Here is a 17,164-nt window from a genome sequence, read left to right as displayed (position 1 = left end):
TAATTCAGATGATGTCTCACACCCTCAAAATTGTTATCATTGGGAGTTTTCGTTCCCAAAGACAAATTGATTATCTGCAAGCCCTTGGCTCCACAAATACACATGCAAATGTTAATATCAAATTTGAATGCCTTCCCATGAGGCTCTCTCCTCTATTTATTTTATTCCTGCCCCCCCTTCTAGAAGAATCATAAGTATTATCTTATTGCACTATTCTAGAAGCTTCCTCCTTTCCAACAATAATTAGTTGTGCTTCACGACGATTCCCTTTTCATCATATTAAATTAATTAAATATAGTCATCTATTAATTTTTAAATTATTCAATTACTTTATAGGAAATTAATTTAATTATTTCCACTTAGCCTTCGAAGGACAAAAGGCTAAGAACTCTGTTGAGAGGCTAAAAAGATGGGAACATTACAAAAAGGGACACTGCAGTATGGTAGTGGCCTAAAAATACTAATCTCGAGAATGTTCTCACCATAGGACCTAGAGATGGAACCTTATGTAAACAATGTAACATTTAAAAGCAAGCCCTAAGCCACGAAGTAACAAATCCTAATGAGATATGGCAAAGAAGGCTTGGACATATTCAATTCAATTCACTTAAAGTAGAAAAAATCAACACTGCAACACCTAGCTTAAATTCAAAACATATAGGCACTTGTAAAGGATGTGCTCTAGGAAAGAATATAAAAAGACATTTTCCTCCTAGTGAACACAAGTCTACATCAGTTCTGGAACCAATTCACTCTGATTTATGTGGACCTATGCCAACACTTTCTTTAGGAGAATTCTCTTACTACATGATATTTATTGATGATTTCTCTACGAAAACTTGGATCTATCCTAAAGGTCAAAGAATCAAATGAGGTCTTATCAAAATTTAAAGAGTTCAAAGAAATTGTGTAAAATCAAATGTCAAAAAGAATAAAAACTCTTAGTTCAGACAATGGAGGAGAATATACTTGTGAAAATTTCAAAGATTTCAGCACCTTTGTTGGTATTAAGAGGGAGTATATTGTGCCTTATAATCCTCAACGGAATGGGGTAGCAGAAAGGAAAAATAGAACAATTGTTGACGCACCAAAAGCCATGCTTCATGATCAAAATTTACACTTCTCCTTTGGGCGGAGGGCACTAATACTATTGTATATATTCAAAACAGATGCCCACACTCAATTCTAGAAAACATTACTCCTGAAGAAGTCTTCATAGGAATTAAACCTGACTTAAGTCATCTCAGAATATTTGGTTCCCTATATACATTCACATACCTAAAAAAAAGAGAACCAAGTTAGAACCATCTGGGAAGAAAGGAATATTTGTTGGGTACAGTGAGAACTCCAAAGGGTGTAGAGTCTATGTACTTGGACAAAGATAAGTTGAAGTCAATAGAGATGTCATATTTGACGAAAACAATGCTTTAAAACTATCAACAAGTACAGAAGATGAGCCCATCACAGACTTAGATGGAAATTTACAATCTGAAAATCAGAGGGAGAACATATCAAAGGAGAATGTATCATTACCAGATTCAAAAAGTAGAGACATCTCTAATATCAAGAAAAGGCCATAATGGGCAAGAAAGATGATTGAAGATGACGCAGGCAAAAGGATAAATAACTAGGGCCAAAGGCTCACCCAGCTATCCAAACCACCTTGCAAGAGTTAACACAACGGAAGCAAACACAAAGAACAACAACCAAAGGAGGAAGAAGAGTGAAATACTTTTATTGATTCATCAAAATATTTTCATACATGCCCAGCTGTAAAGCCTTCTGGGTTACAACCAATTACAAATATATTCACATTCAAAGATCCAACTGCAAATTCGCACTTTCAGTTTTGCTCTCTAATCTTTTTCCCAAAAACTTACCTAACTCTAAGCCTAAACACTCTATATATACTTACCAAAATGGCTTACAGATTATTCTAGAACATTACATAAGAGGAAGGTCGACCCAACAACGATCTGGATGCATCCCAAGAAGATATCTTAACATAAATATCGGAAACAAAATAAATCCCTCAACTCGGCTCGCAAAAATCACGTCCAGTGCTGACACTAGGCATACACTGGGTAACTCGGCGAATGAAGAGTCACTTGGAGTACACTGGGTAACTCAGCGAATGAAGAGTCACTTGGCGTACACTGGGTAACTTTGCGAATGAAGATTCACTTGGCGTACACTAGGTAACTCGGCAAATGAAGAATCGCTTGGCTTACACTAGCTAACTCGGCAAATGACGAGTCACTTGGCATATACTGGGTAACTTGGCGAATGAAGAGTCATTTGGCATACACTGGAGCTACAGTAACTCGGCATCCACATGCAGAATGAACAAAAATGAGCAAGATAACAAGGCAACCCAGGATGCTCCTACATCAGACAACCAGGGTTGAAAAAAATGATTCTCCTGAATCATTGAGACGTCATAATCTGAGCGGAATCCAACTCAGACTGAGAAATCCATGAAGCATCTTCAATAGGCCCGTTCTTCCACTTTACCAAATATTTATAACAATCTTTTCCTCTTGTGCTCCTGCCAACTCTCTGATCCAATATTTGTTCAACTTCTTCAATTTGCTTCTTAGGATAATCTTCTAATACAACAAATTCATCATTTAACTCATGATACTTATACAAATCAGCAATATTGAATATAGGAGATATATCCATGTCATGAGGTAACTCAACTTCATAAGCATTACCACTGTCAAACTTCTTCAAGATCTTACAACTTTCAAATTTCTTCATCTTCAGCTTACTGTATGTTCCAACTGAGAATCTTCCTTCTTTAGATGAACCATCACCTCATCACCAACATGAAAATCATGGTGTCTTCTAGACTAATCAGCATTCTTCTTATACTTCTGATTACTTTGTTCCAACCTCAACTTCACTCCCTTATGCAAAGACTTTATAAAATCAGCAAATTCTTCTCTTGCAGCACTTTTCTTTTCTTCACCAGCAACATCTCTCAAATCTGATATACCTCTAGGATGCATTTCGGTAACAATCTCAAAAGGTGTCTTCCCTGTACTCCTATTCACAAAATTATTATATGCAAATTCAGCTTGTGCCAATACTATCTCCCAATTACTTAGCTTATTCCCAACTAAACATCTCAACAAATTTCCCGAGCTTCTATTCACAACCTCTGTCTGTCCATTTGTCTGTGGATGGAATGTAGAACTGAACTTCAGCTCAATACCCGTTTTCTTCCACAAAGTCTTCCAAAAATAACCAACAAACTTACTGTCTCTGTCTGAAATAATACTTCTTGGTAATCCATGCAATCTCACAATCTCTTTAAAGAAAAGTTCAGCAACATGCTCATCATCTAATGTCTTCTTACATGGTATGAAATGAGTCATCTTAGAAAATTTGTCCACTACAACAAATATAGAATCATACCCCTTCACTGTCTTAGGCAATCCAAAAACAAAATCCATATTGATGTCAGTCCAAGGTTTCTCAAGAACAGTAATACGTGTATACAAACCAGTATTTTCACTCACTCCCTTTGCGACTTGACAAATTCCACACCTATTTACAAATTTCTGAACATCCTTATACATTTGTGGCCAATAATACTTCTCTTTTAGCAAACTCAATGTCTTATAAATTCTAAAATGTCCAGCTAATCCACCACTATGCTTTTCCTTAATCAAATTCAACCTCATAGGACTTGTAGAAATACACAACTAAATACCTTTGAACAACATACCTTCTCGAATGAAATATTCATCATACTTACTTATGTGGTCTGTCAGATTTGGTGCTCTGCACTCTCTCCACGCTTCAAAAAAATTAGGATCAGCATCATACAATTCTCTCATTTCATCAAAACCATGAACTTCAACTTTCATTTCAGTCAACAAAGAACGTCTTCTACTCAATGCATCAGCAACTTTGTTAGTAACTCCACTCTTATGCTTGATCACAAATGTAAAACTCTGCAAGTACTCAACCCATTTCATATGTCTTTGATTCAATTTATGTTGACTTCACAAGTATTGTAAAGCCTTATGATTAGTATACAGCACAAACTCTTTAGGAATCAAATAATGTCTCCATTTCTTCAAAGCTTGAACAATAGCATAAAACTATTGATCATACACAAAATATTACCTTTTAGCATCATTCAACTTTTCACTAAAGAAAGCAACGGGTTTACCTTCTTGACTTAATACAGCTCCTATTGCATTACCACTTGCATCACATTCAACTTGAAATACTTTGTTGAAATCACACAAAGCCAATACAAATAATTCAGCAACCTTTTGTTTCAAAGTCTCAAAACTCTTATCAGCTCCATGTGTCCACTTGAATTCCTTTTCATCTCCTCTCATTGTTTCAGTCATAGCATTACAAACAGCACTAAAATTCTTTATAAACTTTCTGTAAAAACTAGCCAAACCAAGAAATGATCTTACCTCACCCACATTCTTAGATGTAGGCCATTCCAAAATTGTTTTAACCTTCTCATGATCCATCTTCAATCCATCAACTGAAATCACAAATCCCAAATACACAATCTCCTCTTGCACAAAAGAACACTTTTTAAAATTAACCAGCAACTTTTCCTCTTTCAACCTCTGCAATACTTGTCTTATGCTCAAGATGTTTTTCCTTAGTCTTGTTGAATATCAGAATATCATCCAAATAAACAATCACAAACTTACCCAAGAATCTTTTCAGAACTTCATTCATCAACCTCATGAAAGTACTAGGTGCATTAGTCAAACCAAAAGGCATAACCAACAATTCATACAAACCATCTTTTGTCTTGAAAGCAGTCTTCCATTCATTACCTTCTCTGATTCTGATATGATGATAGCCACTCTTCAAATCAATCTTGGTAAAATACTTTCTTCCACTCAAACAATTCATTATGTCATCCATCCTTGGCATAGGAAACCTATATTTCACTGTGATTTTGTTAATAGCTCTAGAATCAGTACACATTCTCCATTCTTTTTAGGTGCTAATACAGCAGGTACAACACATGGACTCAAGCTTTCTCCGATCAAACCTTTCTGCAACAACTCATGCACTTGTCTGTTAAGTTCTTCATTTTCTACAGGTGTCAATCTATATGGTGCTTTGTTTGGAAAACTATCTCCAGGGATCAAATCCATATAACGACTTATACTTCTTACTGGAGGTAAACCATCAAGAATATCATCAGCAATAATTTCTTTGTACTCATTCAGCAATTCGGTAATTTCTACTGGCCCTTGACTCTCACTATCTACTGTCACTCGGTCATTACTAGCTTTTGCTGCTCGATCATTACTATCAACACTCGGTCCTCTAGGAACTATGGCAAAACAGACTTGATTCTTTTTCATTTCCTTTTCAAATTTTTTCCCATTAACCATGCAAATTTTTACAACAGTACAATTAACCTCATCTGGACTTTCAATCAAAGGTAGCAATGTTTGTTTCTTCTCATTTACCCAAAAAGTATATTGATTCAATCTTCCATCATGTATAGATAAAGATAAAGATAAGATAAAATTATTAATGTCCACGAAAAACCAAAACGGTTTATGGGACTAAGCATACAAACAGAAAAGCCTGCCAAGCAAAGGCACCAAACGGTGACTGAAAAGAAACAAAGCAACAAGAAGAAAGAAAGACAAGGTAAGGACTAAGGGTCCTTCATTGTCGCAAAGAAATCCGTAATAGAGAGGTACATCTGTGGACAATCCATAATCTTCGGATGCCGTGAAGAACCCCTATAGGACTGTTGTTGCCTGTAGAGACTGGTACAATGTCTGACTGATCTGGAATGCGAAGTAGTGGAAGGCCTTTTCAAACCCCGCGAAGGAGACAAGGGAGACAAAAAAGGTGGTAATGAGCTGATCAGATGTCTGTCTTTGATGAAAGGACTACAGGGTATTCTCTCAAAGATGAGTGGCCTACTAAAGATAAAGTGCTAAACACCGCTGATCAATATAACTGAAGAACATCGAGTGAGAAGAACAGTCTCTGAAAAGGAAATAAAATCTCCCTCTGATCTCATAGTAAAGAGGACAACGAAATATGAAATGAATCTCGGTCTCAACCTCCATCAGAGTACATAACTGGCATAAACGATCAGCCCGATCCATATGGTGGTCACTCTGAGCCCTGAGACGATGAGAACCAACCCTAAAAGAGCCCAAAGAAAACCGTAATGCATGATTCCAACGCCGGTAAAGATAGGTCGGGCGAACAAAAATACCATCCTAAATAACAAGAAAATGCTCAGCATAAAAGGCCATCTTAGGTCGCAAACCACCCGAGGGATGACACCAAGTAGTGGTAATGTACTGCCTATAGATATCCTGTCTGACATGCTCATTCAACTCTTGACGAGAGGGAAGAAGATGAGCCGGGGCATCAAGCGAAAATTGATAGGGAGGAAGACAATCAATCTCAATATCGATCGAACCCAACAAAGCAGTGGCCTGAGCGTACCAGCATCTAGATCTAGCAGAAGTGTCAGATCTCATAATCTCCATTGAAGAACAATATGCCAGATAAGAGTATCTATGTTGGTCAGCACATGTCTCCATAAAACCACAAAGCCGATGAAGAAACCAAATCAGGTCAAAAATGACAACAATACATGGGCATAATATTGCCAAAGTACAGCATATCTATCATATTGCCAAGGTCTACCCAACAAAATATGACAACAATACATGAGCATAATATCACACAAAACTTCATCAAAGTAATGTCCAATTTTGAACTTCACAAGGCATTGCTCATTTACCAATATCTTATGCTCATCCTTGATCCATGAAACATGATAAGGTTTGGATGTTTCAGCCTCTGCAACTGCAACTTGGTAACCAGCTCTTCTGATGCCAAATTTGTAGAACTTCCACTGTCAATAATCACCTTGCAGCGTTTTCCAGCCATCTTACATCTGGTCTTGAAAAGAGTTCTCCTTAAAACAGGTTCCTCATCACTTCCCTTATTACATAAGGTTCTTCTCGCCATCGGATTTTCTCCAACCTCAGGTCCACTTGGTGTACCCTCATCATCTTCTTGAATCACAGCATTTCTGTTACCTTGCCTACTTTCAGATGATCTACATTCAAAAGATCTATGTCCCTCTTTACCACATCTAAAACAATTACCATGAAATCCACCTTTAGAATAGGAATTACCTCTTCCTCGGTAAGAATTAGTGCCTCCTCAGTAAGGATTACCACTTTTCCATTCAGTCTTGCCTTTGTCATCATTCTTCCATTCAGATTTGCCTTTATTTTGCATAGAACTGTCAAATCTGCCACTTTCTCCATAAGATCTACCTCTGCCTCTCTGGAATCTACCACCTCTACCTCTTTGTCTTTGTTCATGCTTCTTTGTCAAGATCTCCTCAGCTTTCAAGGCATATTGATATGCTTCTTCTACACTTTCCAACTTCACAAAACTTATTTCGTCCTGAATTTCAGATTTCAATCCATTAATGTACCTTGCAATTTTCTCAACATCATCATCCACATGTCCAAATCTGATGTCCAATCTATAGAATTCCTCGGTATATTCTTTCACAATCATATCCTTTTGTTTCAAATTTTGCATCTTTCTCAACAAACTAACTTGGTAATCAGCAGGAAGGAATTATCTTTGGCCAAGTTCTGATCTTTTCCTTTCCTCTCCTTTGTTTATCAATTTGCAAGTGCTCCCACCATAGTGATGCATGACCTTTCAACCTAGTGACTACAATCTTCACCTTTCTATTATCAGGAGTGTTTTCATACTCAAAGAACTTCTCCATATCAAAGATCCAATCCAACATAACATTGGCATCTAGTTTTCCATCATAAGGAACAACTTCTACAACAGGTTTTGAATTTACCCTAGACAATATTTGCAACAATCTTTCCTCATCTTGATCTTCTTCAAGTTCTGGATTATGGTTTGGTGTTGTTGCTTCATCATCACTTACATCAAGATGTGCTCCTCTCCTCTGGGTTGTCCCCATAGCATCTAATATGGCTACAATTTGTCTCAACTGATCCAATATAGCATTATCAACATTATTTCCTCTACCACGAACCATCTTTACAAATCATGTTCTTGCAAGATCGTAACCCTCTACAAGTTATAGGTCAAATCCGCAGATTTTCCACCCTACAAACAAATCTGAAATCAAGGTTCTACATGATCCAATCTCGACGAGGACGAACCTCAAGCTCTGATACCAACTGACGCAGGTAAAAGGATGAATAACTAGGGCCAAAGGCTCACCCAACTATCCAAACCACCCCGCAAGAGTTAACACAACGGAATCAAACACAAAGAACAACAACTAAAGGAGGAAGAAGAGTAAAATACTTTTATAGATTCATCAAAATATCTTCATACATGCCTAGCTGTAAGGCCCTCTAGGTTACGGCCAATTACAAATACATTCACTTTCAAAAATCCAATTGCAAATTAGCACTTTCAATTCTGCTCTCTAATCTTCTTCCCAAAAACTTACCTAACTCTAAGCCTAAACACTCTATATATACTTGACAAAATGGCTTACAGATTATTCTAGAACATTACATAAGAGGAAGGCTGACCCAACAACGGTCTGGACGCATCCCAAGAAAATATCTTAACATAAATGTTACAAACAAAATATATCCCGCAAGTCGGCTCGCAGAAATCACATCCAATGCTCACACTCGGCATACACTGGGTAACTCGGCAAATGAAGAGTCACTTGGCATACACTGGGTAACTTGGCGAATAAAGAGTCACTTGGAGTACACTAGGTAACTCAACAAATGAAGAGTCGCTTGGTGTACACTGGGTAACTCGGCGAATGAAGAGTCATTTGGCGTACACTGAGTAACTCGGCAAATAAAGAGTCGCTTGGCGTACACTGGCTAACTCGGCGAATAACAAGTCACTTGGCATGCACTGGGTAACTTGGTGAATGAAGAGTCACTTGGCATACACTGGAGCTACAATAACTCGGCATCCACATGCAGAATGAACAAAAATGACCAGGATAACAAGGCAACCTAGGATGCTCCTACATCAGAAGAAAACAATGTTGAGCTAGATGAAATTTCCAAGGAGAGCAAGAAAACCAGAAACAAATCTTGTTATACTGCACTAGTAACTGAGCTTACTAAATCTGAACCATCAATTATCGAAGAAGCCCTATATTGTCAAGCTTGGAAAGATGCCATGGTCGAAGAATATCAATCCATATTACAAAATGATGTTTGTGATATTGTACCTAGGCGAAAAGACAAATCAGTTGTTTCATCGAAGTGGTTATACAAAATAAATATGCATCAGATGGCAGTATTAAAAAACATAAAGCAAGATTTGTTGCTCGAGGTTTTTCCCAAAAGGCAGGTATTGACTATGAGGAAACCTTTGGTCCAGTTGCTCGATACACTTCCATAAGAACAATTATAGCAATTGCAGCATCCAAAGGATGGAAGATACATCAAATGGATGTGAAGACTGCATTCCTAAATGGTGTCATTTGTAAAATTAATATCTGATCTAAAAATACACTTTTTACAAAAAGTAAGAGCATCCGAAGTCGTTTAACAACAATATATATATATATATATATATATATATATATATATATATATATGAAGCTGGAAATTCTGGAATTAATATCTGATCTAAAAATACACTTTTTGCAAAAAGTAAGAGAATCCCAGGTCGTTAAACAGCATTATATATCTAGTTTTAACATACTAAAATAATGCAGCATTGGAATATCTTGAGCTATTTGTGAAAAATTCAAACTATCACTCCCAAATGCATGCTAAACTCCATAAAACTCTAATAACGATAGAGGATATTGTTACAATGTAATTTCCCACTAGGTCACCCCAAACTGCTGAAGTTGATATCAAACTCTACAAAAAAAGATCTCTAGAAATAATAATGAAAAGCAACTTCGAAATAATAATAAAAAGAGGTCCCAAAAATAGCAGAAAAGGCATTCCTGCAATAATATCAAAAAAGCATTCCAGAGAAAATGGGGAAGGTGGGGGGGGGGCGGGGGGGGAGCAAGCCCAAAAAATAGCAGTCATGATTCAGTGCAAGGGTTGTGAGGATGAAATCCCTTACAAGCAACATTCTCTACATTGTTAAAAAGCCATATCTGGAGAATAACCTGGGTGATGTCATTTCAGAGGTCACTGTTGGGCATCCTTGTGGAGTTTATTTCAATTTTGACAGAGGCTTGTTGTATATCAGTTTGTTAGAGGCTGATTGAAGAAGAAATAGGAGGAACAGGTTGACTTTCATTCATTTCTCTTGTTGCCATTACATTGCTAAAGGGGGACATAAGGTTTCTATAACTGGTCAGGTAAAGTTTGATAGCTTCTTCAGCAGTTTGGGGGCACCTAGTGGGAAATTACATTGTAATAATATCCTCTATCATTGTTATTTTAGGATGGATTTAATAGCTCAAGATATTCCAACGCTGCATTTTTTTGGTATGTTAAAATTAGATATATAATGCTGTTTAATGACCTGGGATGCTCTTAATTTTCGCAAAAAGTGTATTTTTAGATCAGATATTAATTCTAGAATTTCCAGCTTTGTGTTGGGTATATATATATATATATATACACACACACACACACACACACACAGACACAGAGAGAGAGAGCCAGAGAGAGAGAGAGAGAGAAGTTTTATCAGTTTTCTGAGTTCTTAAATTTCTGCAAGTTACTTTGTTGTCTGCACTTTTTTATCATATCAGAACCTTTGCAACACATAAAACAAAGGCAGAAACAAGGCAGCATATTACGCGGCAACTTGCTTTTTTTCACTCATTAAGTACCCTCTGACCTATATTTTTTGAATAAGAGCAAAAAATGACCAAATAAAGTTAAAATTTTGGTTAGAACGACAGCTATCATGTCCAACTGCCAAACATTAGTGTTTGATCTCAAGACTCAACTTGGCTGCTCAAGAACTCAGTGGTTTTCAGAGTCCTCGAAAGTACTAGGGAGAGTCTGCAAACTACATCAATTGCTTTGTAGCAAATATGTAAATTTTACATATTATCATGCATCTATAATAGTTCGGTATATAAGAACAGATAATGTGATCTAGCCATGTTGGAAATTGTGGTATGAACGTCCATCATTTGCCTGTATCAAACACTTTAGAATGGTGTCCTAACATTCATCAGGTGTCCACAAGAAAAAGGAAAACAATTACAACAAGCTTTTTATATGAGAAATCCTATTAAAATAATCTCAAACAAAGTTAAAATTCTAGATTTGGAATCCACCGAGTAATTCTTAAAATTTAGGTTAGCCATTACAAAAATATATTAAACCAGTACACATTCACACATAAAAGTTCAGTGTAAAAAGATTTAAATGGTGTTTGCAGCAAGAGTTCAAAAATATTGTTTGTGATTTGAGCGCATAAAATGCATCTAACTACACTCCTCGAATCTTGAAAAACAGTGTGTCCAACTTGGACAATAGACTTGAGAAAGTTCCTCAAAAAGTTTTGTCATGTTTTTAGAAGGGACAAAAAGATGCCCTCTAAATAGTATTTATCTTTCAACATTCCTTCCTCCCCATTGTTTTCTATCTAAATTAATTAACAAATGCAAACATACAGATTAGACAAGAAGTGGGAGCTATTAAAGCCAAATTTCTCTGGCATGTACTTATAATTTTATAAGCATCTGCTATGATGAAACAAGTACATTAAATCCCTTGTCAAGAAGGCAATGAAACAATCAGTGAATCAAGAATTATTCCACCTTCCATTATAAAATTATAAATACTTCTAAAATAGAGGATAAAACACTAACAAATCAAAAAATATTATCCTTCATCACACTAAGAATTTTTTCATTTATAATTAAATTAGGCTACCTGAACCCCACTAACACAATGAATGGAAACGAATCCAATAGCACAGTAAGAGGAGAATATCACCCTCACAAATGATCAAATGTAACTTGAACGAAGCAGTGAAAGAGAACCAATGTTATTAGATATTGAGAGGCGCAACTACTCCTAGCATTCTCTATAAACAGCTGTCCATACAAAAAATAGAATGCAAGCAAATGTTCAAGGGTCCATACCACTGTCAAACGATTAGTACGATAAAAGATAAAAGATCACAACTCACTGGAATCCCCTATGGAAGGAAAGAGCCAAGCCGCATTGTGAGCACACCTCGGAGAGGAATGCCTCCATCACTCCCTGCCTGCCTCTGGCTTTTATCACTCTGTTAGATCCTATTGTTGTTTGTGAACTCCACATTCAATATGAATGCAGCTAAAGATCAGCAGACATCACCCTGGCATTCAAGCAAGCAGCGCCTAGAAAACCTTTTAGAGGAATACTATCTGATTCTCATATCAATGCCTCATTCGATATGCCCACCCAAGTTGTTGTAATGGATAATTAAAGATATTCAAGAGTCACCACTTACAAGGGAGTTTCAATCAGATCACTTCAGATAAATTTTGCACCTTCTACTTGTCATTTTAAAGTTCATGAAGTCCTAAGGTTTTCAACAAAGAACAAATATAATAGAACAGGGAGGGCCAACGTAAATAATTTGACATACCAAGGGTAATACACATCAAAGCTTTTCATTTAAGGAAAAATATATGAACCTGCCCGCTGAAACTTATATGGCATTCACCAAAATGGACTTGACTAACAAATGCTACTAATGATCAAGCACAAACGTTTATCCACTAGAGCCAAGAGGTCCTGTAAGTGCAACTTATATTGTTAGGAAAAGGTAAGCTCATTTACCTTGATTTTGAATTATCTGAAATGTCGCCTGTCTGAAGAAGCTTTAGAAGCACACCAAGCAATCCTTTGATCCGCTGTCTGAGATGTCCATCTTTATGTGGCAAAAAGCTCTTAACCAGAGCCTTCAAGCCATATATCTGCAAATGATAGGAAGAAATTTCAATTTAAACTTTAATACCTTACAAAAAACAAATTTACCAGTCTGATACATAATTGTCAACCATCATTCAAAATGTTCAACTCGAACAAGTACTAGAACTCTGCCCTTTAGAGAAACTCGAAACAATTTATCATGTCAAAGATATTACTGATCCTAAAAAATTAGAGAGAATCTAATTCAATTACTATAAATACACTGACATAGATGATTCTTTCACAGAAAAGCTAAGTTGTCAATACTGGTTCTGATACAAATTTGGGTTCAATTTCACGGGTTCAGCAAAATAAATTTGGGTCGGGTTTTGGTACCACGTGTGTGTGTGTGTGTGTGTGTGTGTGTGTGTGTACACATCTATATGTACATGCAAAAGTTCATTCAGAGCATTTTGTATGTACACATCTGTATGCTCTGGTTAAGAACACCAAAAGTTCATTCATCATTGGTTTAAAAATGCAAACATATTATTATTATAATAGAAAAATAATAATAATAATACGAACATCATTCACTCAAACAAAGAGGTTTGGTTAGCAAAGCGAGCAAAACTATTAGGAATCCAATCCAACAATATAGCAGAGCTTGAAGCCCTAGCAGAAGGACTCAGGATTTGCTCAGAACAAGGAATTCATGGAGTAGTAATTGAAAGAGATTCACATATCATTCTAAATGCACTTAGAAAGGTAAGTACCCCTAACTAGAAAATCAACTCAAAACTAGAAGACATTCTACCCCTTCTTGACAAGTTTGAAGACATTAAAATACAACATATATTTCAACAAGGAAACAAAGAAGCAGACATCTTAGCAAATATGGGAGCAGATGGAGAAGATATATATATCAAGGAACAATAGCAAGACCTCCTTAATTAGAAATTTATAATAAAAGGAATAGATGAAACTAGGACTAACCAAATTAACAATATCCTAACAACATATCATACATCAATATATGAACCTAACCAATTAAATTATATGGAGGAAATAGTATAGATATTTACCCATACCAATTAACCTATATAAACTTTGTATACAAACCGTAGTATTGAATATTAAACTTCTATTACCACCCCTCATAGGATAATGTAAAGTCAAAATCGGATATCTCTCTCCTGTCAAACAATTATATTTGTGTTTTTATTTTCACATCGTCAACTTGTCAAGTAATTAAATCTGCAACAATTTACATGTTGTTTGAAATTCAAGGAAAATATGGCTATGATTAATTAGACTAAAAACATGAAGAAGGAATCTAGGATAACCTAATTATCAATACAAACAAATCACAACAATAACAAGTTCAATAGTATGCATATATTTGTTTAAGATAAGAATAAGTACTAATCTAGTCCATGTTATTATACAATTTGGATGTCACTAAACCATTAATAAAAATCTGTAACGCGCAGCAAAGAAAGGCATGATAAGGACATGTTAAAATTGAATGAATTCAGCACAAATAACCAAACATTAGAATAAGACAACTGGGGTATACATCTTTTATTTTTGTATTACGTATAGGACCTTAGTCTCGGGCAAGACTGTAAGTTTTCTTTCTTCATTCTTTCCTACCAGTGCCCACTTGAACAGAGACAATGTAACTCTTATTTTATTTCTAACAATATAATCTATAGGGCTTCAGCCTTTTAGTTTTACCGATCAAAAAAAATTTAAAAATATGAAATTAGAAGCATGATACTCATAAATCCATAACTGCCAATAAAATTGTAAATAAAATACCATGAATATCACATTCATACTTTGCAAAACTCTCAAATGTCATTACACAATGAAAATTTAAATTTTAAGATTTTTATAATCAAAATTGGGGTTTTATAAGTTTGGACTTTAAAAAATTAAAATGGCATGTTGGACCTATTTTTGGGTGCCCACAGCCTTGGGCCTCTGTAGATTCTGACAAATTCCGCTTGGATTATCCCCGGGTCCCTCACACTGGAGGTTGGATTCCCCGTGGGTCCTACTATGCAGGACCCATAGCAAATCCAACCACCCATGAGGGACCCTGCCATTTTCTGGGCAAAATTCATGAAGAATCAAAACTGGATCAGTATTGGAATCAGATTCCAAGCCCATTCAGAGGAATGTGGTAACTAAGCAGAAGAGGACAATAAATATCAACAATAATCATGTTAGCATCATTTTTTCCATTTACTCAACATTTTCTTCTTTTAAAAATCTGAATTGTAAAGTTTCTGCAAATTTTATGTGATCAAACTTTTATAATAACTTCTATATTGTTTGCTGCAGGTGATCTTCCTTAAATCTCAACTTGGAGTGGAGATGTCAATATCAATTGCTATTCTGAAATGTTTTTGCCTCAGCAAGTATTCGAGTTTAGGCAGAATTGCTTAAAGGAGCAGACTTGATCTATTTGTGTGTCCTTTAACTACATTCCCATCCTATATAAATATGCAACCAAAGGGCATGTCTCTATAAGAGACATGTCCCTATCTGGGTTGGCCTGATTAGTTTACCCAGAATCGGCACTCAAGGAACAATATCATTAGTTGGTGTTTATCCTAACTAATTAAAGTCAAGTTTAAACTTATCTAATTAACCCAAGGGAGACGCCGATACCTTACTAAGACAAGGCAATCATATATATAGCCTATCACAAGAAAGGCATAGAATTATTACTCTGATCCATACGATTTGTACTGTCAGACCAGCATGAATGAGAAGTTACAGAATTAACATGAATATCAAAATATTCAAACACTGTTTACCGTACTGGGTAAATGAGTTAACACACAAAGACAATAGATGAGAACAGCATAACTTCTTCTATTCGCCTATGCCCAAGATATTACATTATGCTTGAATGATGAATACAATGCTCCCGAAGGGGGGTATAAATGCTCACTGAAGGGCCTTTCGGAAGGTTCCCAAAGGAACCCATCGGGCACAAGCCGGCTACATAAAAAATGATGCATACTAACCTACCCGTCGACTCATTTACAATTATTTACCGACTACATCATCCCCCCCAAAAAGAACAGTCGTCTCCGAATGACAATACAACAAAATTCAACCTCAAACCAGAAATCAAGATACTAGGCAAGGGGACGGGTCCGTGCTCTCAGATTGCTCAGCTCAGCCCGAAGTTTGTAGACCTGCTCCTTTCAAACCTTCAACTCAGCCTCCGCTTCCATTTGAAGCTCCAGCACGGACTACATCATCGCTCCAACTTCTCCCATCTCTTTCTCATTTTCCGCTGCCACCTACTCCTTCTCTGCTGCCAACTGCTCCTTCTGTGTTGCCAACTGCTCCTTTTCTGCTACCAACTGATTTTGTCTGACTAACAGGGCTTCCCTCTCGGATTGCCAGGCCGCCCTCTCAGATTCCCAAGCTGCCCTCTCTAAAGCCAACCTGGCAGTTAACTCCTCCCAAGCTCTCTCAGCTGCAACCTGATCCGCCTAACTCCTCCGAAGAGTATAGTACGCCTCCTTGTGCAACTTCACTATCTCCTGGAGCAGAACCTCAACCCGGCTGTCCATACCAAAATCTGTTGTGGTGGCCCAGTCCTGACACATCTCATCAGTCTCTACATCCGGCCATTCCTGCTCCTCAAAACAGACCGTGAAGGCAGCTTGGCATCCTAGTCGCACAAACAAGATGACTCCCTCTAGCTCCTTCACAACCAAATCCAATGCCTGAGTCTCTGTCGAATCCAACACCTGGAGAGCCCAGGATGCTAGAGTTGCGAAGTCGGCAAGAAATGCCTCCTTCATTCCTGTCTCCTGTGCTAATGGATGTTCCTGCCCACCCATAGCCATCTCCACGACGTCCGCCATACGCTCTACAATACTGTGCGACGGTCCAATGTCCTAAGCTAGCTCTGTTTTCTGTGCCTAAGTCTCTATCTCTAGAATATCATCTCACGTAGGAGTTTGCAAATAGGCCACCCGGGGAGCCAAAGCATGACGAAACCATGTGCTCAAAAAAGTATTGACCTCCAGAACTCTACTCTCCCTATTACGCTCAAGTGATGCCAAAAGTGTTGCATCCACCGTCACTATTGCATCAAATCCTACGACATCCAAGTGTACACCTGACGTATTCTGTCTCTCGGCTATTTCTGGTGCTAGGAGATCGAGTACCTCCATGGTCGTCTCCTCCCCTCCGTCCGGTACGCTCTCTACTGAAGGTACCTCAACTCTTGCTGCTGGTTGTGCTATGGCAAGTGCCACGGTCGCTACTAC

General features: G+C 37.2%; 1 protein-coding gene across 2 annotated transcripts in view; it reads right to left on the bottom strand.

Annotated features, from left to right (window-relative positions):
• The window catches only part of LOC149542860 (sister chromatid cohesion protein PDS5 homolog A-like), a 241,998-nt gene that overhangs the window by 88,989 nt on the left and 135,845 nt on the right, over nt 1–17,164 (bottom strand). For both annotated transcript variants that reach the window (XM_089797769.1, XM_089797771.1), the window contains exon 17: nt 12,786–12,922. In XM_089797769.1, coding sequence (XP_089653895.1) covers nt 12,786–12,922 — 137 coding nt within the window. The remainder of the gene's footprint in view (nt 1–12,785; nt 12,923–17,164) is intronic.

This window comes from Cupressus sempervirens, chromosome 8, assembly GCF_028749045.1.
Source record: "Cupressus sempervirens isolate cs-2001-9-10 chromosome 8, ASM2874904v1, whole genome shotgun sequence".
NCBI lineage: Eukaryota > Viridiplantae > Streptophyta > Pinopsida > Cupressales > Cupressaceae > Cupressus > Cupressus sempervirens.
Note: the sequence above shows the minus strand (reverse complement) of the source record. Positions and strands in the feature narration are given on the sequence as shown.